Raw genomic sequence first — 25,987 nt, forward strand, 5'->3', positions numbered from 1 at the left:
TGCATGGAAGAGAGGACCTCGGCTGGCGGGGGGTTGGGGTCCCCCGCCAGCAAAGGTAAGTGACAGCAGCGGGGGAGGGTTGGCGGCGGCGGGAGGGGGTGGAGAGTGTCACTGGTGGCGAGGGGGGGGTCTGGCAGTGGCGGGGGGGGGGGATCGGTGGCGCGGGGGGGGGGGGCTAAAATGTGCCCCCTCCCTCTGGCTCTGGCCCCCCCTACCGCCAGTCCAGATACACCCCTGGGATGAACCACTGGGCTAAGTAAGACAATATACCCTGCAACATCAGCATCTCCTCTGGCCTGAATTATCAAACTTGCAATGTTTCACAAAAGAATGCAGTGAGGACCAACTGGCTGCTTTGAGAATCCACAGGATGACTATTCAAGCTTCTGCCCAAGGAGTGAGTGAGCTCTGCAACCCACTGGAACAACTTTCTGACTGAGAAGTTAAGTTGCACTTATGGCCTTCTTGCAGTCCATGAAACAATACAAATAACCTGTCTTAAGAAAAAAAGTTTGTGATCTCAAAGTAACGCAGGAAGACTCTGCATGCATCCATCTTAGGAATAGTTTGGGGACCTAACTTTTCTGATTGGAAGCACAATCCCCCCGATTTAGATGAAAGGGAGAAACCACGGTACTGTTCAAATGGAAATGGAGTCAGCTGAAAAGGGCAGGTAAGGATCGCTGTAAGAAGTAGCCTGCAATTTGTATACTCTCCTGGCCAAACAAAGCGCCAAAAAAAAAAAAAAAAAAAAAAGATGTTTTCAAAGAAAAAAAATAAAAGAGCCCTCCGTACCAGATGTCCCAAGGAGAGCACAATAGCTCACAACAGGACCTGAATTTATTATTATCATTTATTGCATTTGTACCCCACATTATCCTACCTTTTTGCAGGCTCAATGTGGCTTACAGAGTGTTGTTATGATGTAGTCATTACAGGATCTTAAGTACAATCGATAATAGGCTGAAGGTAAATGGATCTTAAGTACAATCAATGATAGGCTGAATGATCTTAAGTACAATCGATAATAGGCTGAAGGTAAATGGGGTTTTAGATGGAAAGGTGGTAGGTAAGGTAGTGTGAGAGTTTTTTTTTTTTTTTTTTAGTGCACATGAGTGGTTTAAGGAATGATTTGTTTCACTGAGGATTGTTTTTGTAAGCTTTGTTGAAGAGATGTGTCTTCAAAGATTTGCAAAAGTTGGTTACATTATCCATGGTTTTCAGGACCACGGGTTATGCGTTCCATATTTGTGTGCTTCTGTACGCAAAAGTAGTGGCATATGACTGTTTGTATTTAATTCCTTTACAACTGGGAAAGTTCAGGTTGAGGAATTTGCGGGCCGATCTTTTGGCGTTTCTGGGCGGTAGGTCCACTAGATTTAACATAGAGTGGGGCGTCTGCGTGGATGATTTTGTGAACAGTTGTGCAGATCTTGAACTCCGTTCTTTCAGCGGGAGCCAGTGCAGTTTCTCTCTTAGGGGCTTCGCATTTTCGTATTTAGTTTTTCCAAAAATGAGTCTGGCTGCGGTGTTCTGGGCTGTCTGGAGTTTTTTTAATGGTCTGTTCTTTACTTAACTGCCCTCCAAAAAACAGACCATACCTAACGGACAAGCCAAAGGGCCATAAAAAGCATACTGGGAATATTCCTGGCTGCACCACCTGTTATACTGAATGTCATTAGAATCTTCAAGTCTCTTCCTCCATCTGCAGATAGGGGGTGACATAACCCACTAGTCTGGGCTGGTCTAGCAGGAAAAGAAATCCCATATTTCAAGATAGTCAGTGCTCATTTTGGACCAGGCTTAAGGATCAGATGAAAACAGTGTGCAAACATGGTTTTCACCCATTTTTTTGATTCAACTAGAGAATAGTCAGTCTTGCAAGTTTTCTAAACAGATATCATGGGTGATCAAGCCTGCAAAGGGGAGGGGGGGGGATTCAAAATGCAGGTCAGGGTAAGCGGAAAGTGTGTCAGCTGTTTGACCAAAGATTATCAAAGGCTAGGTGAATATTCTACTCATACTTCAGAAGATAGCATCTGAAGTTGCAAATGTGGTTGAGGTTTTTTTTGATTAAACAAGAGGGGCTCAGTTTGTAACTGTTGAAACATCTGAGGATTCTAGTGTGATGCACAATATCTAAAATACACAATTAAAAAGGATGGCCATCATACAGTGTTCACATGTAGGTTCAGTGTCAGAACCACTCCATGATCTTGTGGATTTATTTTTAAAACTTTAAATGTTTCGAGTGCTTCATTTGTTCACATCACTGCACATTTGTCTAAGACATGGGTAGGCAACTCCGGTCCTCGAGAGCCGCAGGCAGGTCAGGTTTTCAGGATATCCACAATGAATATGCAGGAGATAGATTTGCATACCATGGAGGCAGCGCTTGAAAATCTATCTCCTGCATATTCATTGTGGATATCCTGAAAACCTGACCTGCCTGCGGCTCTCGAGGACCGGAGTTACCTACCTCTGGTCTAAGAGAAATGGCGCCGATTTATTTTTTTACACTTCTAGTGCAAACATTGTTGGTTACTTTAGATATCGATGCACTATATATGCCAACATCCCTCAAGAGTCAACCTTACAAACAGCTGGGTAATATCAGATCGGCCTTCATCTTCCCACAGGATTCCAATATCTTCTGTATTATCTAACACTTTTTCCTTTGAGGGTATTTGCCAAAAAAGATGGCAATGAAGTGGCAGCAAGAATGGCTCCCTCATTAGCTAGTTTATATGTTACAACTTAAAAAAAAAAAGTTTTATATCCTTCTATAGATTGCCAATAATTTCTTAAATGGTGTTTTTAGAATATAGAATAGCATGTCTGCTTTTCAAAGCAGAGCTGTATACAAAAGGATAACCAGTTTGCCAGAGATGTTTTGCAATATGCTAGTCGTATTTGGAATTATTATTAAAAATACAGAAGAAACCTGTCTTCGCAGAAAACAACAATAATCAAAAACAGCGAAGATGACGCAAAAAATGAAAAAAACGCCCAAAAAGAAAAACAAAATACATACAAGAAAGAAAAATTGGTAAAGGACAAAATATAAACAAATTATAAATGTCAAAAAAAGAAAATCAAAAAAAGACGACACAAGCAAAATAAAAAAACTAAATAAATTTATTAGGGTGATATGACTCGACACAGCTGTGTTTCGGCCCAACTGGCCTGCGTCAGGAGTCTGTTACACCATATATGTATTATCTGGTAATGTCAATCCTTGGAGGGTATTCAATTAAACGCACTTTTGTTCAGTAACACTCTACCTTTAAAAAGGCTGTGTGCACGGTTTGACCAAAATCGCTGTAGAAAACTCTGGTGCAGGAAATGTGTGTATAGCTCATTGAAAAAACAGACTCCTGACGCAGGCCAGTTGGGCCGAAACACAGCTGTGTCGAGTCATATCACCCTAATAAATTTATTTAGTTTTTTTATTTTGCTTGTGTCTTTTTTTGATTTTCTTTTTTTGACATTTATAATTTGTTTATATTTTTGTCTTTTACCAATTTTTCTTTCTTGTATGTAAGTCGTATTTGGAATACATATTGGACCCCTGCTATTCATGGTTTATTAACAGCATAACTGAGAGGGATAGGGAGGGCTTTTGTAACACCATTAAAATTTATTGGTGTAATAAATCCAAAAAAAGATATGGAAAACGAGCCTGGATAAGAAAGGGTAACCGGACAGTAAATACAAATCAATGTACACACAGATCATTCACAAGAAGGACTAAGTTATAAGAACTGAAGCTGCATTTCTTCACTAGTCTGTAATGAACGGCGGGGATAATTAAGTACACCAAAGCCAAGAACAGAAGATCCATGTGGCCAACTTCTAGACGTCAAAGCTCTAGGTGAATTATTACATAGCTAAAGATGAAAACATGACATGGGATAAATGAAGACTCCAGAAATTAAAATAAACTTACTTTAAAACTTCTACATATCCTTTAGCGGCAGCTACATGAAGTGCTGTACCACCCGATTTTAAATGCCTGACATCCTCGATACGGCCGCTGTTCAACCACTGTCTTGCATCTCGAAGCATTACTCTTTCCTCCTCTTTTCGAGCTGCTTCTACATCGATTCCTGATTGAAAGAGAAAGTTGTACTTGTAATGATATGAAAAAAAGTGAACTGTCCAAACTTACATAAGTATTGCCATACTGGGGAAGACCAAAGGTCCATCGAGCCCAGCATCCTGTTTCCAACAGTGGCCAATCCAGGTCACAAATACCCGGCAAGATCCCAAAAATGTACAAAACATTTTATACTGCTTATCCCAGAAATAGTGGATTTTCCCCAAGTCCATTTAATAATGGTCTATGGACTTTTCCTTTAGGAAGCTGTCCAAACCTTTTTTAAACTCCGCTAAGCTAACCGCCTTTACCACATTCTCTGGCAACGAATTCCAGAGTTTAATTACACGTTGAGTGAAGAAAGATTTTCTCCGATTCGTTTTAAATTTACTACATTGTAGCTTCATCGCATGCCCCTCTAGTCCTAGTATTTTTGGAAAGCGTAAACAGATGCTTCACATCTATCTGTTCAACTCCACTCATTATTTTATAGACCTCTATCATATCTCCCCTCAGCCGCCTTTTCTCCAAGCTGAAGAGCCCTAGCCGCTTTAGCCTTTCCTCATAGGGAAGTCGTCCCATCCCCTTTATCATTTTCGTTGCCCTTCTCTGCACCTTTTCTAAGTCCACTATATCTTTTTTGAGTTGCGGCGACCAGAATTGTACACAATATTCGAGGTGCGGTCGCACCATGGAGCGATACTACTGTATAACATTTTATTCCTCAATTATAAATCTTAGCCTTGCACGAGAAAAGATACAGAAAAAAAAAAGCAGCTTATGTTTTACATAGAGTTTTGTGGTTTGCAAAACCCGGCTTCAGGCTGTCGCCTGTTGCATCTTGCTACATAGTATATGAGATAATCTTGCTTCACCATCAGAAGTATCTGCAGTTTGACCTGGGCTCATCTGTCTCCAGAACATCCTGACTGAAGCTGCAGATCTCAGTTGCTCTTACTAAGCAACACTGCTCACAGGTCATAACTCTTGGGACATGTGAACGATTTGTTTTTACATCTTTCTAACTCTGCAATACAAAGTCATGGACGTTGGCACCTATAGTTGAACTTAGTCAGGAACAACAGCATGTCAAGAAACTACAAAGGCTAAGTCTGGCCTAAGAGCCACTTCTACAGTGAAGTGAAGCCAGAAGTGTTGTTGGAACAAGTGTACTTTAAAAGTCTTATAAAGCCGGTAACTGTGGCGGGCTCTTTGAGCGTTGCACTGGGATAGGGGAGGTGGGAATGGGTAGGGGGAGGAGGGGAGGTTCAGGATTTGGCCAAAGTTTCGGCCTGCCTTTCAGACCGCTGCCTGGATGTCCAACCGGCATCTGAAACTGAACATGGCAAAGACTGAGCTCCTTGTCTTTCCACCCAAACCCTCTTCCCCCACTTTCCGTCTCTGTTGACAACGCCCTCATCCTCCCCGTCGCTTCAGCCCGCAATCTCGCAGTCATCTTCGACTCCTCCCTCTCTTTCTCTGCCCATATCCAGCAGACAGCTAAGACCTGTCGCTTCTTCCTCTATAATAATATTAGCAAAATTCGCCCATTCCTCTCTGAACAGACCACCCGAACCCTCGTCCACTCACTCGTCACCTCTCGTCTTGACTATTGCAACCTTCTTCTCACTGGCCTTCCGCTTAACCATCTATTCCCCCTTCAATCTTTCCAAAATTCTGCCGCACGTCTTATCTACCGCGTGAACCGATACTCTATCACCCCTCTCCTCAAGTCACTTCACTGGCTCCCGATCCGCTACCGTATACAGTTCAAGCTTCTCCTTTTAACCTTCAAATGCACTCAATCTGCAGCCCCCCAGTACCTCTCTACACTCCTCTCCCGTATGTTCCCACCCGTAACCTCCGCTCTCAGGACAAATCACTCCTATCTGTACCCTTCTCCACCACTGCTAATTCCAGACTCCGCCCCTTCTGCCTCGCATCACCATATGCCTGGAACAGCCTTCCCGAGCCCATACGTCATGCGCCCTCCCTGCCCATCTTCAAGTCCTTACTCAAAAGCCCATCTCTTCTCCCTTGCTTTTGGCGCATAACCACCTTCCCCACTCACGATACCTACACTGACTACATAGTTTGTAACCTTTAGATTGTAAGCTCTTTTGAGCAGGGACGGTCCTTCCCCATGTTAAACTTGTACAGCGCTGCGTAACCCTGGCAGTGCTATAGAAATGCTAAGTAGTAGTAGTGGAGAGGTATTAAATTCTGTATAAAGCTAAGCTGAGGAGATTGGGGAGAAATGTCAACATAATTGGATGATGACTTGAACTATGTTGTTAGCCTGTAGACGGCTAAGTCTGGGGAGGGGGGGCTATTGTGGGGTTAGGGGAGAAAAGCTGTAAAATTCCAAGGATGCTAACTTGTATTGAGTTCTTCATATACAGCATGATATGTTTAAAGAATAACACAGTGAACGTATTGAACAGTTGTGATATGCTGAAGTTTCAATAAAAAGCGTTTAAACATAAAAGTCTTATAAAACAGTGGGTTCCCATTACCTTGTCGATTTACTTCATTTTGAAGAAGTTCTTCCATTGCTTCCTCTTCAGCAATGTCTAATGGAGTGTCACCTTCACTGTTAACTGCTCCTACATTTGCTCCATGGTGAAGTAAATACCTGTGAAGAAAGACAAATAGTGAACTCTTCCATGTGAATCTGGGTACCTCAGAACTTTCTTCCACCGACATAGCTAAAAGAGAGAGATCTATGAAGATAGGAAGGTTAACAACAAAGCTGATAACCCATATGTCAATTTCTAGAACAAAGTCTTCGGCTAAAGATCCAAATTAGATTAAAACGTGTACTTAGGAAAACATGCTAAGATTTTGTTTAGAGAGGATTTATGACTGAGAGTGTGTTTAGAGTTAGCATTGTGGAACATCAGAAAATTTCAAAAGGAAAGGTTCTTGAGCATTAAAAAACAAAACAAAACCATACCATACAAATCTATATACAATTAAGAATTAAAAGAAAGAGCTAACCCAAAATCCTTAACATAGGTATCTTGCTGCACCATGCCAACCAAATCAGGCTTTTGTTTTAATAAACTGAATAGTAGTAAACAAACGTGCCCTGACCATCTTAAGCACTTTAGGCAGCTTTAACAACATCCGATACCAATATTAAAAAAAAAAAAAGTAACAGAGCAGAGGAGATAGGAATAACTAATACTACAACCCATGACTAAAGGGGGAAAAAAAAAAACAACAACTGAGAACCAACTTCACACCCTTACCCAGTTTTAAATAGTCAAGTCCTAAATGTAGAACATACAATAACTCATTCTACAGGGTAAGACTAGATACAGTAATTCCTTTATCTGTTTCAAATTTAGTTAGGACCTTTAGTACAGATTAAAAAACCACAGAGGATGAAACACGTCATTCATCAGGTAGGGAGAAAACCCAGGATTGCAGTTAGGCCAATACATTCCCATGTAAAGCTTTAAAAATTAAAACCCAAATCTTACACTTTATGCAAGCAGCAATAGGGATCCAATCTAAGAGAAATAGGATTACATCTTGAGCAACCAATAATCAATATGAATTTTGGGAAAAAAATTATATAGACAGAAAGGAAGAAAACAGAAGCAACAGCTACCACATTCTGAACTGACTGTACGGCTCGCATTGAAGAAGCCAGCTATCAAAAATATAAAGCACTGCCATAATCAAAAGCAAAAAGACAAGGTCTGAATGACCAACCAGAAATCCAACCATAGATATGGTTTCAAGACACACAACATTTTATTTTGTTTTAAATTACAAAAGATCTTGCCCAAGTTCAAAAATTGAGAACCTTAAATGATACACCTGAGCTTCAATGGGAGCAAAATAAAACAGTAAACCCTACACAGAAAAGCCAAGCTAAAATAAATAAAAATAAAATCTACCCAAATGACCTATTTATTTAAATTCAGTGACAAACAGCTGGTGGTCAACCAATCAAGGATATCAAACAAAATTCTCAACTGATAACGCTAGTTTTTCTTCATGACAAAAAAACATGACCAAGAAAACATATAAGCATAGTACTGATAATCGTATGTCTTGGTAAAATGATGCACACAAATGTTACATAGTATCGCTGACAAAGGTGTATCCTTGAGTCACCCAAATTGTTAAGATAAGGAAAAATAATGGCTGGTTGAAAGCATTTTGCATGAGCGGCTCAAACTGTACAACAAGAATTAACCAAGCTAATATACAGTGATTTTTCTGGAAATATCAGCATTCAATACCTTAAAATCAGCACAAGCCCAATTTATAACATCTAAAGAATATCACAAGGCAATCTGTGTTGGATACCAATATAGTCTGTCCTACATTGGAAGGGACCCAAGATGTTTGTCCTGTAAATCGGATTATAAACCCAAATTTCTAGCTAAGGTCCTTAACAAAGTAAGGAAGAAATGGGCCAATATATTACCTACATCAGTTTGATTTTAAATATCTTTTAAAAAAAAAATAGATGCTTGCATCAAGGAATCAGAAACCAAGCCCCGAGACAATGATTAGGAGGCAGCATTAATTTTTTGAATGCTGAGTACTAAGAATGGGATGATGCAATTTGGTTTTCATGTTCTACAGCCTGAAAACTGCAGGTACCTCAAGCGGGGTATGTGATTTCCGAGGTTAATTACTTTATTGATAAACTAGTAAAAAAAGGCCCGTTTCCGAAACCAATGAAATGGGCGCTAGCATGTGGTTTTTTTTGTGTGTGTGTGTATGTGTCACAGAGTTATTTTGTGTGTGTGTGTGTGTGTGTGTGTGTGTGTGCAGGTTGTTGATGTGTGTCTTTTTTTGTTTTGTTTTTTGCTTAGGGGGTTGGGGGATGTGCTGTGCTGGCAAAGTGGGTTGGATTGGTGTGTGGCTTTGAGGGTGTGTTTCTGTTGTATTGTGTGTGTGTGGTTTTGTCTGTCAAGGTTTGTGGAGGGGGGGTCTTTCTGTTGGTGAAATGTAAATGTGGTTGTAGGGGGGGGGGTCAGCCTTTGTTGAGTGTTTTTTTTTTCCATGTTTTTTTTTTGTGTTGTGCTGAGGCAGCAGTGTTGTTTTAGATGGGTGGAAGGTTGAGGAGCACGTTCTTTGTCTGTCGGTATTTTTTGGCCGTTTCAGGGCTGCTGTAGGGGAATGCTGGAAGAGAAATGTGCTGTTGGAAGCAGCGCCATCTTTTTCCATTGGGCTGGGGTTCTGGGCATCCTGGAGGTGGGTGACGGCTTGCCTGAGGACGGGGATGGTTGTTTTAAGTTGGCGGAAGGGAGAAGAGCACGGTCTCGGGGCGTCGGGGGTGATCCGGTATGTTTGGTCCATTTCAGGCCGGCTGCAGGGGAATGCTGGAACATTTATGCGCTGCAGGAATCAGCGCCGTCTTTTTCCAGGTGCTCGGGGAATCCCCGAGGTGGGAGACAGCTTGCCTGAGGCTGGGGATGGTTGGGCACGTCCTTGGCCGCTTCGGCAAAAGAGGAAGGGGTGGGGAGTTACCTGCAGCCGCCTGAGAAACCATGTATTCTTTGTTTGTTTTGTATTATTAGTTTGCATTTCTGTTGAAGAAAGAGTGGATGCCTTTCAAATGATGGAGGTGGTGCGTTGGTGTGCGGTTGTTTCGTTAGTTTGGCAGCCAGTCTCCAGCGATTCCTAGGCAGGGAAGGAGTAGGGAAACACGCTCCGCTCCGCGTGTTTCCCTACTCCTCCCCCTTCCTTGGTCGCTGTTTGCTGCTGGCTGGGTCACGGGTAATCCTTCCAGCTGGGCCGCAGCTTGTCCTGTTCGCCCACGTCCCAGATGGTGACGGGCACGTTGTTTTCCGGCTCCTCTGACTCCATGTCAAGCAATCCCAAATATAGTCTGTGCTATAGGCCCTCTGGCACTCTTCAGTACTGGCATTAGGCATTTAAAAATTCCCCCCCCCCTCCCCCGGTCTATTTTTGCACATACCCACAGCAGGAATATTCTTCTCTCGTTCCAGCGGTGGTTCTGTGCTCTCCGTGCTGCACAGATAATCAGCCATTCTGCTGGGGAATGCCTTATTGTCACGTAGTTTCCTCTGATTGGTCCGTCTTACGTTGCCTAGTGTTGCCTGGGAACGGTGTTGTGATGGTCCTTTGTGTTTCAGAATGTTGAGGGTGTTTTTTCTGATTGGTCCATCATGCGAGGGCGGGGCAGAGAGACATGGTCAGTGTTCTGGCTTCACCACCATGAATCCATGAACCCTTCAGTGAGTGACTGAGTGACTTCAGAACGTTGTCTTCAGAAAGTTGACGGTGAGTTTTATTATAGATGTTTCTCATTTTTTTTAAAGATGTAATTAGTCCATACCAGAGGATGAAATTTTGAAGGATTATGCATTTATTCCTCTATCTTGTGGTATAAAGTCACGTACCCCACTTTTGAGAACTTTTTCACTTAGCAGGTCACATTTATGATTTATCCCTAGAAATCTTCACCACAGGGATTTATAACTCAGAAGAACTGCATTGGCTGCCAACAGAACAGAGAATAAAATTTAACAGTTTTTACTTTGATGTTTAAGATTGTGAATGGACTAGCTCCAGGTGGTTTTATGGGCCGTATTACTTTATGTAGACTAGAGCGTAGGATGTGTTTTATCAGGACAGAGCCTGCTGGAGACTGATAGGGTATTCTTAGGGCAAAAACAGCAACAACAAAAAAATATATACTCTCATGTGTGGGCCCAGTTTTATGGAATAAATTGCCTGGTAAATCAGGAAATTTTACTGATGTGACATTTTTGGAGAAAACATAAAACCTGGTTGTTTACAGCTACATATTGGACAGGGTTGGGAGTGGGGTACTGTGCTAGAGGACTTTGTTGGAGAGTTAACGTCTTTGGCCGTTTTCAAATCCAGGCTAAAAGCCCACCTCTCTTTAACGCTGCTTTTGACTCCTAACCACTACTCACTTGCCCTGTACCCTTTTACCCCCACCTCTTTAATTCCCTTACCTCTTGGCTGTTCTGTTTGCCTGTCCTATATAGATTGTGAGCTCTTTGAGCAGGGACTGTCTTTTAATGTATGATGTACAGCGCTGCGTATGCCTTGTAGTGCTACAGAAGTGATAAGTAGTAGTAGTAGCTATATCTTATAAACTGTTATAAAACTTTATGAATTAAAAATTAACAAAGTAAGTGACAGCGGGCAAAGACCAGCATGGTCAATCCAGCTTGCCCAAAAGGCCAAGTCACACCTGCAACTCTCTGCAGGTTACACTCCATGATTGAACCCTGGCATCTCAACCAGGACAGACAGCAATTTACCATCATGCCTATTCGTTCACTAGCCTAGAAACTTTCATATTAGCATTAAGCGAGATACCAATAAAGACCAAGCCTTAGCATTACTAAATACAGTGTTTTCCAATTAAGACAATTTCTCAGAAAGCTCCTGTGCTTCAAAGAGACAAACTACATAAGGTAAAATCTTATTATTTTTGTTACATTTGTACCCCACGCTTTCCCACTCATGGCAGGCTCAACGCGGCTTACATGGGGCAATAGAGGGTTAAGTGACTTGTCCAGAGTCACAAGGTGCTGCCTGTGCCTGAATTGGGAATCAAACTCAGTTCCTCAGTTCCCCAGGACCAAAGTCTACCACCCTAACCACTAGGCCACTCCTCCACTGTTGCTACTATTTGAGATTCTACATGGAATGTTGCTATTCCACTAGCAACATTCCATGTAGAAGTCGGCCTGTGCAGGACATCAGACTCACAGAAACAGAAGCCTGCGCAGCCTTCTACATGGAATGTCCTTATTTGTTACATTTGTATCCCACATTTTCCCACCTACTTGCAGGCTCAATGTGGCTTACAATGTACCGTAGAGGTGTTCGCCATCTCCGGTAGATAAAAATAAAGCCTTAAATATTTAGGTCTTTTAAAATGATTCTAAGTTATCAGGAGACAACAATGTTCCATCTATTTTGTCTATAATAAAACCATCGATAGGCAGCCAGTAAGTGTCACAACTTGAATATTCACGCTAAATATGCATCTCTGCCATCATTTACTAGGTTGTGCCATTATGAGATGCAGGTGGGCAAAAAGAGGCAGCACATGCAAAAAACACATTTAATGTGGATACCCAAAACCCCAACTTGTTTGCAGCATTCCAGAATCAGAACTTCCACCATTAATAAATTTTCCTACCCTCAAAAAATACAAAAACTAAAGGCTTGCATTAACTACACTTGACAGTTTTGATTGGCTTAGAAAAACACAGAATAAAGAGAGACTAGCATACCATACCACCTGGTTACAGCCCATGGGAAAAGACAGCAGCTCAATCAGTGACAAGACTGATCAGTTGGATTTAAGATAGCAAGTTCCAAAGAATGCCACAGACTAAGATGCCCTAAGACAGCTGAGCTAGAAAGGAAGGAATATGAGATTTAATCAGGCAATTACTCTGGTGGCCAGAATTTAAAAAAAAAAAGTCCACTATGCCTCTGCTTCTGGACCCAAGCTTATGTGTAGAAAAATGACAGTTCAGGAAAGATACATGAACTGCAGGACAGCAAACACACATATTAAAACAAGTCAAATGTATTAATTCTTTCACAAATGATTACTACTTTAAATGCAATGTAAAATTACTTGTTCCTGTCAAATAAATGTATGTATTAATTAAAATCACCATTTTTATGAGAAAGAGAGAGAAACTCTTACTCTGCTATGTCAATATATCCACAAGAAGCAGCTGCGTGTAGCGGTATCCAGCCTTCATTATCAGGTTGGTTGATACTGGCTCCATTTTCCACCAGAAATTTCACCATATCCACATTGTCATCAATGCAAGCCTGTTAAAAGCAATATATTACAAAAATTAATGGTGCTTTTTTTAAAGTTACATTTTATTTGCTCTGTATGACATGGCTTGCAACAATCAGCATTAAGGATCCTGGTTCAATGCATTAGTTATCACACAACTAGATTACTACAATGCTCCCTTCCACTGTCTCTGCTTAATTGACTTAACACCTCAGGAGCTTAGCTAAACAGCAGATTTTGGGTTGGGCCCAGGCAAGAAGTGGGTGGGCACCAAGTGTTCTTCCCCCACCTAAACACACACACACCAAAAAAATATCTCAGCTGGCGGGAAAATGCTTCTCTCCACCTTGGCAGTGTGCAGCAGACATGCATGCACTGAAAACTGAGCATGCGCGGGTGCCAGTATCGTGGAGTGCAGTGTTTTTGTTACCATCAGTGGCAAGTCTTCAGCTGGCAGAGCTTGGGATCCCCAACAGCTACTGGTAAACATGTGCTACTGTTGGGTGAGCCAAGGCCCACCTGTGGCTACGCCACTGAGATACCTTCAAAGGTTTGACCATGTAACACCATCGCTCAAAAAGGAATAGGGTTACCTATTACACTGAGGATATTCTATAAAATAGTGGCTTTAGCTCATCAATCTCTGCCTCTTACCCCTCTCCTCCCCACCATCTTCTTTTGCTTCCAATTAGCCTTCCTACTCAGCTAGTCACCCAACCCACCTTAACCCCTTATTCCCCCCCCCCCCCCTCTCATCTAGCCAACCACATCTCTCCTAAAACTAGCTCTCGTCACTCAGGCTATCTAGTGACTCCTCTCAGCCACTGCTCCCAAATAAACCAGTAAACCCCCAAACTCCATTATGCCAGCCAGGGCAAGGGCATCCTCTTCTGTACTGCACGGTGCAGAACTACCAAAGCTGGACTCATGAGACTTGAGACCCCAAGACCAGAGTTCCTGCATGTGCAGCTCAAACTCACTGATGGCTACATGGTGCAGAGGAGAGAAGTCCTGTTCCAGCAATGGCAACAGCACCAGCAGGAATAAAGACAGGGTATAAAAATCCCAGGTGCCGGAAGGAAATTTCTACACATCATGACGACTGGAACATGGTATTTGTCCAAGTTTGCTTGGATTCCATCAGCTATTTCATAAGAAAAGAAAGCTGTTGGTTTCTATATTAAAGGCAAACTTTCATGAACTTGGAGAACAATATATCATCACATGCACTTTAAATGGTGACCCTCTTCCACAGAAGGCTTCCATGCTGCCAACAATATCTTCCAAAATGGAGGTACCAGGCCCAAGAAGCAACTAGGTGTTGTAAGTGTCAGGGGAATTAAGACTGGGATGCAGTAGGATAGGAAATGTTCTAATATGGAGGTGATGGATTAGGTGGTCTCCTTCAAAGGATGGATCACCTGCTTGTGAACAAGGTCTGATGAAGTTTCCTAGAACAGGTTAGAACTGTGCAGAGAGAAGGATGTAGCAAACAATGACCCTCCTGCGATTCTGAATCCAATATGATTAGAACAAAAATTAATCATGTAGAGATTGTGACCCATTCTGCACTGGTGTAATCCCAGTGAACTGCGATAGTTGGAGGAGCAGGCTGGGATGGCTTTTCCAACAACCTTTCATAAATCATGACCTTTTCTCCAGAAAAGTATGTGATTGTTCTGGCAGAGGCAAGGAAACTGAAGGAGAACCATCTGCCACTGTAATACGTATTGGAGTCAAGGTGCTCTAACCACTAGGAGTGGCATAGTGGTTAGAACACCTTTCTTGCAATCCAGAGGGGGCTGGTTCAAATCCCACTGCTGTTCCTTGTGATGTTGGGAAAGCCACATAACCCTCCATTACCTCAGGTACAAGCTTAAAATGTGAGCCCTCCTGGAACAGAGAAATATCCAGTGTACCTGAATGTAACTCACCTTGAGCTACTACTGAAAAAGGTGTGAGCAAAATCTATTTAAATAAACAAATTACTTCTAAAATCTCAAAGTAACGGTGTTCTGCTAAAGCTCCTCCCTTCCAGGCTGCCTTCTGGGGAAAAGGAGGGGAGTAGGGTGAGGCTGAAGCAGAGAACAGTCACTGTAGTCCCTAATCCAGCCTCACTTCTCCTGCAGCTCTTGCCCCTGACTGGCCAGCCTGCCTGCCTACCCCTTCCTTCCCTGGCTCCACAGTACCACTTCCATTTTGTCTACACATCTGGTTAACCTAGAAGAATCTGTGTTGAGTTATCTGCGGCACAGCAAACTATGCTGTAAAGAGATGTGAGAGAAACAAGGTGTTAAAGATGACCGAGAACTTCCTTGTGCCAGAGTCATAGCAATGGGACTTCATTTGCATAAATTATGCATGGAGTCATAGTATCACTGATGTGGCTATCTGAACTTAGGTGGTGGTACATTGAGGTTGCCTTTATAACAATATGCTTTGTGTTATTGGTCCTGCTTGGAACCATATAACTGTATAGAGGAATCTTAACTGTTCCCCATTTCTGTGGTTGGGTTCTTATGGTCACTGCATGAGAGGATGGAGGCAACATCAAGAGTAGGATCTACTAGACAGTGCAGAGCCTTTCAACTTCTGTACCAAAGGCTTTCTTAATCTTTTAAAAGCCTTTCCTCCACTTCATAGAGCTCCATGACCTGATACAGATGTGTCTCCTGGATCCTGGGGACAGTCTACTAGCAAGTGATGTCCAAGCAGATGAGCTTCTGTGCATCGTTGCCGATGTTTCCTTCACAAGTGGAGCAGGATGTCAGCCCAAGCTTGACTTGCACCATGGTTCCCAGATTAGAAGAAGAATTTAAATAAAATGTTTTTCAAAAGCCACTTATTACCGTTCCTTAGTATAATGAACCCCTAGGTATAGCACACATTTTCTGTACACAGGCATCCCCGTGTGGGCGTTTCTTTGCGTCTTCAAATAGAGACCTGATAGAAGAAAAAGATCCTACGCAGACTGGTTCTTATTGACCCATTTTGCTCCTCAATTTTGAAGTAAACTTTTATGCCAAAGAATTAGCCAGCTGGTTAGCAAGTATTGTGCCTAAATAGGTGAGTGACCATTAGGTGTGGTTCATGAAAGACAGAAATGTTACAGCTAGTATACAAAGATTGCCGGCTGTCAAGACTGCAGTGCATAAAAGAAATGCAGAAATGTTCCTAGTCAGATTTGATCTTGAGAGAGTATGACATTGCCTCATGGGATTATTTATGGTATACAACACAATTTGGCTTCTTGGACCCCTTTCTGGAGTGGATGAAAGTTCTTTATAGGAATCCCAGGACTCAGATTTCAGTGAATGGCATCTTGCCCTGACTGATCTCAAAGCACTCAGGCACTTGGCAGGGATGCCTTGTGTCTGTCATTTTATTTTATGCACTAAACGATTCACCCAGAAAATACTTCAAGATAGATGGGTGCGTGGGATGGAGATGGGCACCTGCAAGCTCAAACAGGCTCCTTTTCAGTGATGCTGATTAAACCTCAAGAGTCAAGTCCTGGGCAATCTTGAAGAATTTGCGGAAATATCAAGTTTGAAGGTAAGTTTTGGAAGGTCTGCCCTGGGCCTTAAAGAGGGGATAGCAGGCTGTTGGGTTAGGGAGTTCCTGTTATGTCGGGCAGGGGAAGCCTTCAAGAATCTGAGTTGATGATCCCTTGCCAACTGAATAGGTTGTGTGCTTTGAACCGTCTCTCCTTCTACACACCATGCATTGTATGATGGGAAAATCAGCAGCATCTACCCTTTTGAGTGGTCAAATTCAATTGAACAAAACCATATTGCTGCCTAAGCAGCTTTATTCACTACAAATGTTACCATTGATTTTAAAGATGCAGACTTGAAAATCTGTTAACAGGTCTCTCAAAGTTTCTGCATGATGACAGTAAGAATGTGTCTTAGTTTGCTGCAGCAAAGGATGGATGGGGACTTCCCAATATTAGAGTCTAGAATGTAGTTCATCTCTTGCATCAGACTCAGGACCTATACTGGGTACATTAGAATTCTGTGATGTGGCATTGGAACAGAAAATCAGGACCCCATACCATTTATCTTATACTAGTAAATAGGGCCCGTTTCTGAGAGAAATGAAACGGGCACTACCAAGGTTTACCTCGGAGTGTGTATGTTTGAGAGAGTGTGTGTGATAGTGTGTGTGAGAGAGAGAGAGTGAATGTGTGAGTGTGTGTGTGTGTGACAGAGAGTGAGTGTGTGGGCGCGAGTGTGTGAGAGAGACACTGTGTTTCACACAGATACACTGTGTGAGAGAGAAAGAGAGACACACAGAGGGACAGTGAGTGTGTGTGTGTGTGTGTGTGACAGATACCTTCCTCTCCCTCTGTGGTGTCAGCAGCCCCTGCTGTGGTGTGAAGAGCAAATATGGTTTGCAGGGCAGCTGGGAAAGCAAAAGTGAAATGTGGTCAGCCTGTAAATCCCAGCATGGTAAAAGCGCAAGTTTTGAACCTGGTGGCTCTGCAGCTGTTGATGCCTGTGCAAGGGGCCACTTTGGCATTCATCTTCCTTATGCAGCTGTTAGAGGGGGTGGAGTTGCATCGTTTTTGTGCTGTACTGTGTAGATCAGGTGTTGTAGCGTCAAGGCTCTTTGGATCAGTAAAGCCCTGCAGCCTCCATTAGCTTCCTGGTGTAGCCACTTTGATATTGCTTTACACAGTATTTCGTGCAGTGGCTGTGCTGTGGCAGCACTCCCAGCAGTTTCCCGTTCCGTTTGTATGCGGCGAGGGGGGGGGGGAACCGTGACAGCTGGGTGCCTGGCAGTTGAGAAGCGATCAGTCGATCGCGTTTCCTGGAGTGCTCCGCCCTCGCCGTCATGACGTTGTGACGCGAGGGCGGACCAGCTCCGTGGATCGCGTTGCCTGCTTTCCTGGATGGCTGCGGCCTCGTCAGTGCTCTGCCGTCATCGATCGCGTTTGCTCATTTGCTGGAGTGCTCCGGCCTCGTCGATCGCGTTTCCTGGTTTGCTGGAGTGCTCTGCCCTCTTCGTCATCACGTTGTGACGCGAGGGCGGGGCACACAGTAATGGGCAAAAAGTGGTCTCGACGCCTCAACTTCCAGTTGGAGGCTTCATTTAGAACGTTGGGGTTGCGAATTATGTCCGGAAGGGGCGTGGCCGAGGGCGGGTCTATGAGTGACAGTGAGTGGTGCGTGAGTGAGAGTGAGTGTTGCTGACAGCCTAGCCTTCAGTGTTTCCCTCCCACAGAGTGAGCTTCAGATTGCTGCAGGTGAGAATTATTTATATAGATGTTATATGTGAAGGCAGATGCTTTGTCTGCCGAGTCGACGCACTACCTTTTAATCAAACTTCTGAGGCGGGCCTAGGGGTACAAAGGAACCAATCTGGGCTAAAGTCCACTTGTTCTAGATGCTTACCTATTGTAGGAAATGGGGATTTTGAGCCTGGTGGAGGGGGCAAGGAGAATCCTTGATCTGGGAATAGCACAGGAAAGGACTGGGTTGAACAAAAAACACACACATTCTGCAGGAGGAATAAAGCACTCTCCTGGATTGGGAGACATTAAAACCTGTCATAGTTTTCATGAAACTGACTGGTACTCGTATAGAAATTAAAAATACAACAGAACTGGTGACTAAGTGTAGCATGAGAATCAAAGATTCAGATTTGCATGAGGTTTGCTCTAGGATATTTCACAGAGTGAGAGAGAGAGAGAGCGAGTGTGTGTGCCTTAAAAGTTTAGTCATACTCATATCCTGCCTGTAAAGAAACCTGAAAAAAAGGTAAAGCGAAAGAAAGGTGTCATAACTGATAAAAGGGACGTATGCCTCACTTAAGGAAGTTTCAATATATTTGGGCTTGAGGGTATGTGATAGGGACTTATGAGTTGGGTAGCATGTTAACAGAATGCTGCTGGACCTTTAGTCTGATCCAAAATGGTGTATCATAAGAAAGCCTGTCTCTTATCTAACTGAAGATCGTTTTGCATTTTTTTTTCTGTCAGCAGAAGAAATGGGCACACCTCACTCCCTTTCCTTACCTCTCAGCATTATATAAATGTGAACATGTTCAGAAAACAGTCATGATCTTCACCAAATAAAGAGATGGTCACTTATCTAACATCGCACACGTCCAAATCCAAAGTTCCTCAATGTACTGCTTCAGATATTCAATCTTATGAATTGAAAAAAAAAATACCACTTAATCTACAGGATTGTCAGTCATCTTTCCTGGAACTGTAAATTCAGCAATACATGAAGCCTTCTGATCTCTAAATTAATCTTTTACTCCAGTGCGAGTAGTAACGGTGTTTCAATTTCCCAACTCGGATACGGGTTTCACCATTATGGTTTCATCAGGGGATATGGACACAAGCAAAGACACTACTGGTCCTTCAAAATAGCAGTCTTACCAGATTCCACTGACTTTTTTTTTTTTTTTGGGGGGGGGGGGGGGGGGGGGGTTCAGCAATTCTCTTCATTGTTCCCCTTATGCGTCAGTGACAGACCCCTGAGGAAGACTATGTTGAAACACGGCCCATGTATGGTCAGGATCGTTAATGCATTTCGCGGGTCAAGACTGTTCATGCATTTGGTATACTGTTGGAGAATAAAGAATTTTTAGAAGCTTTGGACTTCCTTTCTCTGATATCCTTGGAATACTTCTCTTCTATCCTTTATTTTCGTCCCTTTGATTTCTGTGGAAGCTTTGTGATCCTCCCTTTTTGTTTGGGCTCCTTTTATTTTTTAACAAATTTCCTCATTTCATGAAGTCTCCCTTTTTAAAATTAGATGCTATAGCAGTAGGACTTTCCCCCCCCCCCCCATGTTGTGATCACTCTTGCCTAGCAGCACCCTCTCCACCCATTACTCCTTGAGGCAAATACTTCTTACTAGTGAGGGTCAGTCAAGGATTTGAAATACTGCCTCCCAGTGGTACAACCAAAAGAGTATACATTATACGCAAGTATTTTCTCGGTCCCTATTGAACTCACAATCTGTTTTTGTACCCGGGACAATGGAGGGTTAAGTAACTTTCCCAGAGTCAGAAGGAGCTGCAGGGGGAATTGAACCCAGATCCAACTAAATTCACCAATTTCCACTTGAACTAACAATAACAAATTGTATTTGTTAGTTGGAGTGGAAATTGGTGATTGAGTTGGAGTTGACAGAATTCCACCTTCCTCCTTTTTTTTCTTTTTTTGTTTGGATTACTTTACTAGAAATTGAATCCAGATCCTCAGCTTCTCAGGCCAATGCACTAACCATGGAGGTGTTGGTCCAGATCTGATCGGAGGTTAGTCATTTATGGCATCTAGAAACTTTACTTCCCTTTCATGTCCCAAAGAGATATTTAGCCAAGCAAAATTTAGGTTAACTGAAACCTACTGTATATCTAGGAGAATCAAAGAGCAGAGACCAATTATAACCAAATGAAATTTGTCACTGTTCCAGGTATTGGTTTGTAGAGACTCAGCCATAAATAAATTATAAATATGAATACACTCTGGTTATTAAAATCAGATATATTCTACTTTACAGAGAGGTAACCCTCAAAGATAATTTACTACAGAACAAGAGAGAAGAGATTAATTTAAAAAATGCAAAGGTTTTTTTTTTTTTTCTGAACTCTCATTGGTTACTCAAACCTTTGGGTGTAAGAAATTGGTTACGTAAGTGTTGCCATACTGGGACAGACCAAAGGTCCATAAAGCCCAGCATCCTATTTACAACAGTGGCCAATTCAGGTTACAAGTACCTGGCAAGATCCCAAAACACTTTATGCTGCTTATCCTAGAAATAAACCATGGATTTTCCCCAAGTCCATCTTAATAATGACTTGTGGACTTTTCTTTTAGGATATTAGCCAAACCTTTTTTAGATCCTGCTAAGCTAACTGCTTTTACCAAATTCTCTGGAAACAAATTCTACAGTTTAATTAAATGCTGAAGATAAATTTTCTCCAGTTTGTTTTAAATTTACAATTCAGTAGCTTCATTGTATGCCCCCCTAGCCCTAGTATTTTTGGAAAGAGTAAACAAGCGATTCACTTCTACCCATTCCACTCTACTCATTATTTCATAGACCTCCATCATATCTTCCCTCAGCCATCTTTTCTCTAAGCTGAAGAGCTCTAGTCTCTTTAGACTTTCCTTTATCACCTTTACCATTTTCGTCACCCTTCTCCGTACCTTTTCTAATTCTGTTGCTTTGAATTCACCGGCATCTACATCATCTTCCAAAGCCATCTTGGATTATACATTAGCTAAATTAGGGGAACTAGTCAGCGAAACAGGGGCCCCTATGAATCCACATCACTCAGATTAGTTTTTTTTTTTTTTTTTTTTACTTACAGAATTTGGATTTTTGAATAACACTGGTTAAAAAAAAATTTCCTGGCATCTATCTACCAGATTGTAAGTTTGGAGAGTACTGTTTGCATTTTTTTTCTAGATTCTATGTTGGACTTTTCTTTCTACATATGAGGCGTCTTTTACTAAGCTGAGGTATGGGCATCTCTAGCATTTAGCGCGAACTAGAAGTGCTACTGCAGCTTAGTAAAATACCCCATCGATTACATATGCCTTCCCAGTAGTCAGAGAAGTGGCATTTTTTACAGAGGTCTTTTTCTCCATTGTATTGAATGAGTATATATTTTTGAGTTTATAATAATATAATTTTGGCAGTCTCTACAAAACCCACACTTTTTTTTTTGTTACATTTGTACCCGCGCTTTCCCACTCATGGCAGGCTCAATGCGGCTTACATGGGGCAATGGAGGGTTAAGTGACTTGCCCAGAGTCACAAGGAGCTGCCTGTGCCTGAAGTGGGAATCCAACTCAGTTCCTCAGGACCAAAGTCCACCACCCTAACCATTAGGCCACTCCTCCACTGTTGCTACTATTTGAGATTCTACATGGAATGTTGCTATTCCACTAGCTTGTGTACACAAACCAGGACTCTTAGCCACCAACTTCAAGAAAGTGCTAGCAAAACAGTTCACACCAGTATAATGTGGCAAATATATAATTTATGTGTATAGAGTACCCTCAGATATAAACCACTATAACTGCAGTCAATAATGCTGCTAAAAAGTGGCATAGCACTTCTTTCATTAGGTAACTCTAACAATTTTTTGGGAGAGCAACATATGCTCATTTTTTTATGCGTCCCAATCACCACAGTGCTATAAAATCACTTGTTACTTTTAAAATGGTATATACTAGGTGAAAACTGTGCACTTATCTTTTAAGTTCTTGCCTCCCAGGCAGAACTGTCTTGCCTTGCTGAAAAATTTATCAGTTGCCTTCCCCTGGAACTGCCCGACTCCGCGGGGTTTCAATCACTTTCCTCAGGGACAAGGGTACTATTGGAGATTCTACATGGACTGTTGCTATTCCACTAGCAACATTTAATGTAGAAGTCGGCCCTTGCAGATCACCAATGTGGCCGCGCAGGCTTCTGCTTCTGTGAGTCCGACGTCCTGCACGTACGTGCAGATGTCAGACTCACAGAAACAGAAGCCTGCACAGCCTTCTACATGGAATGTTGCTAGTGGAATAGCAACAGTCCATGTAGAATCTCCAATAGTATCTATTTTATTTTTGTTACATTTGTACCCTGCGCTTTCCCACTCATGGCAGGCTCAATGCGGCTTACATGGGGCAATGGAGGGTTAAGTAACATTTTATTTTTGTTACATTTGTACCCCGCACCTTCCCATTCATGGCAGGCTCAATGCGGCTTACATGGGGCAATGGAGGGTTAAGTAACATAGTAGATAACGGCAGAAAAAGACCTGCACGGTCCATCTAGTCTGCCCACGATAAACTCATATGTGTATACCTTACCTTGATTTGTACCTGTCTTTTTCAGGGCACAGACCGTATAAGTCTGTCCAGCAGTATTTCCCGCCTCCCAACTACCAGTCCCGCCTCCCATCACCGGCTCTGGCACAGACCCCGTATAAGTCTGCCCTCCCCTATCCTAGCCTCTCAACTACCAACCCCTCTTCCCAGCGCCACCCAATTTCAGCTAAGCTTCTGTGGATCCATTCCTTCTGCACAGGATTCCTTTATGCCTATCCCACGCATGTTTTTTTTTTTTTGTTACATTTGTACCCTGTGCTTTCCCTGTTTTCATCTCCACCACCTCCCGCGGGAGGGCATTCCAAGCGTTAAGTGACTTGCCCAGAGTCACAAGGAGCTGGGAATCGAACTCAGTTCCTCAGGACCAAAGTCCACCACCCTAACCACTAGGTCACTCCATTTTCTTTTGTAAGTAAAATCTACCATCATGGTTTTTGCCATATTTGTTACCCTTCCTAATTATTTTTTATCATATCACTGTCATTTCATCCTGTCCAAGTTGACAGAAGTATAACCCTACCAGTATACTCCTCCTTTTTACAAGTGGAATTTCTACAAAGGTAGTCCACATTGCATTTTGTTTCCTGCAGAACTTTTATCCTGTGTCTTTTTACCATCCTTAACATATAAGGCGCCTAAAAAAATCCACGCAGTAAACATTTCCGGCAAAGCGTATTCTATAAACAGCACCTAGATTTAGACACAGTATATAGAATACGCTTAGTTGATATCCCCAGTGCTTAAAACAACACACCCCTCCATTAACACCAATGAAACCATGGTGTAAATCCATGCACACAGATTTACACGCACTGGGCCATATTCTATAACTATGTGAGTAAATTTTGGAATGCTCACGCACATTTCTCCTCACATAGCCACACCCCTTTTGAACTGCACACCTTAGAATTTAGTTCATTACAGAATACGCTTAGCGAGTTGTGCACGTAAATTCTAATTACAGCCAATGTGCTCATTAATGTTAGGTGCTGTTATCAATGCTGATTAGCTTGTTAAGCCAATTAAGTTACGAGCGTCGTTATAGAATATGCTTAGACTTCAGCTCGGTGAGTGGGGGGGGGGCTCTAGAGATGCCACAGCTCTCCTCAGCCAACCAGCAGCTGCTATTTCAGCAGCAATAGGAAGGAAACAGCAGTACCGGCCAGGGGCGTAGCCAGACCTTATGGTAGGAGGGGACCAGAGCCCGAGGTTGGGGGCACATTTTGAGTGCCGCCCCGCCGTCACCCCCCCCCCCCACCCACCACACCTTGCTTTGCCTCACCTACCCCCCCCCCCCAGTGCTGCCACCGCCTCATGCCATCTTGCACCCCCCCCACAAATACCTTTGCTGACGGGGTCCCCAACCCCCGCCAGCCAAAGCCTTCCTTCAGAGCAGTCTCCGGCACAGCCGCATTCCTGCCCTGCTCTTCTCGCTCCTCCTGTCCTGTGCACGTTGACACTCCTTCTCAGTTTCATGTAAAGGAGCGTCAGCATGCATAGGACAGGAGGAGAAAGAAGAGCAGGGCAGGAACGCGGCCGCGCCGGAGACGGCGCTGAAGAAGGCTTCGGCTGGCGGGAGTTGGGGGACACTCGCCAGCCAAACCAGGGGCCCAGACATAATTTGCAGGGGCCAGGCCCCCATGCCCCCCATAGCTACGCCCCTGGTACCGGCAGCTCCTGACCACCCGTAAAGATTTCACCATTAAGATAGGCAGTCCTTTCTGTGTATCGCTAGGAAAACAGCTGTGCATGACTCAGAATGCACATTTGACTAGTAATTAAGCTCACTATAATAACTTTGCATACAATTTTCGTTAGCTGCTACCGTGACAGGAAAAAGAGTTTACAGAACCCTTTTGTGCTTGAACTACACGCTCACTACACCAGCTAGAACCAGCGTAAAAACCACATTGCTGGTTCGTTAAGTTTTGTGCATCTGGGCTTTAGTCCTGTCCAGGTGGATGGCTGTATAACCCGGTAGTAAAAGGAAATAAGTTACACTAGTCTATTTCTATTATGTAGAGGAATGGGTTTTAGACTTACAGGAAAAGCTTCAACAACTGCACAGACAGTATGGGGGAGGGGGGGAGGGAGATGCATGAATTTGTACTGAGCAACTTCTAGCTTGCAGCACAAGATGTTCAGAGAACAATTCTACTGTACATTTTTAAAGTATATGTAAAAAAAAAAAAAAAAACTGGCAACACATACCCATAAAAATATTGTTGCTAAGAGAATCAAGAGCTTACACATGCTGCACATTAACAGACACATGACCAGCCAGCTTAAAATATTTGACCAAATTTGGTCAGTTTATTGTGCTGTAGATGGCAAGAATCTGGATAGCTCAAAAATGCTCTCTTATCATTGTTTGCCTAACTGGCATACCCTAGGAAAGAGAATCGAAAATAATAGGCTGAGAGAGAATAGCTTTATCGTCTATGGTAAGAAGGTGCAGCTAGATTTTTAACTCATTATTGATAAGCCCTTCCAAAAGAAAACACAGAAAAAATACTTCCTCAATTTTAAGGGAGGCATGCTGCAATTAAAACCAAATTAATTTACAGTTCCCATGGAACAGATATATATCCAGTTCAAATGTCAGAACACTCTGGTGTAAGAAAAATTAGGCAGCCATGCATGCAAAATTTCTGAAAATGAAGAATATTAGCCTGACACGTACCACTCCCAGCCCCCCCCCCCCCCCCCACCCAACCACCTACGCCAACAATTCCTTAAGTACTCAACTGATAACATTTCTAGACTAGACTAATCAGTGTTTGATAAGACAGAGCTTTGTGAATTCTTTATCAAGGTCCTGCAAATAACGCTATCATATTTCTAGTACATAATATACAGGGGGAAAAAAAACATTTTAGTTACACGTTGATCTGCTACTTTACTAAACTGTTTAAATTCAATTTTTAGCATTCACACAGAACTTTAGCATGGAAATGTCAAGCTACAAAATCACTAAGAGAGACTAAGTCACAGTCGACAAAAGACTGGCCACCAGGTAACCCAGACTTCTGAAGTCCCATACCTGGCAAATGCTGTTGAGGTCATAGAAGCTCCACCACTATAATCAGACCCAGGACCAGAAGTTCCTCTTACACTGTAGATGAGTGAGAGGAAAGGAAGAATGCCAAAATAAGTCATCTAATTTTCTCCCTTTGGCTCCTAAATATTTTGAATGGTGCTCAACTTCACAATAAAAAGAGCCTACCCTTGTTGTGAA

General features: G+C 42.7%; 1 protein-coding gene across 3 annotated transcripts in view; it reads right to left on the reverse strand.

Annotated features, from left to right (window-relative positions):
- Positions 1–25,987, reverse strand: part of PPP1R12A (protein phosphatase 1 regulatory subunit 12A) — a 160,491-nt gene that overhangs the window by 103,271 nt on the left and 31,233 nt on the right. For all 3 annotated transcript variants that reach the window (XM_030214040.1, XM_030214041.1, XM_030214039.1), the window contains exons 2-4: positions 12,798–12,928; positions 6,616–6,734; positions 3,950–4,109 (exon numbers count right to left, since the gene is read on the reverse strand). In XM_030214040.1, the coding sequence (XP_030069900.1) occupies positions 3,950–4,109; positions 6,616–6,734; positions 12,798–12,928 (410 nt within the window). The remainder of the gene's footprint in view (positions 1–3,949; positions 4,110–6,615; positions 6,735–12,797; positions 12,929–25,987) is intronic.

This window comes from Microcaecilia unicolor, chromosome 9 (assembly GCF_901765095.1).
Source record: "Microcaecilia unicolor chromosome 9, aMicUni1.1, whole genome shotgun sequence".
NCBI classification, from domain to species: Eukaryota; Metazoa; Chordata; class Amphibia; order Gymnophiona; family Siphonopidae; genus Microcaecilia; species Microcaecilia unicolor.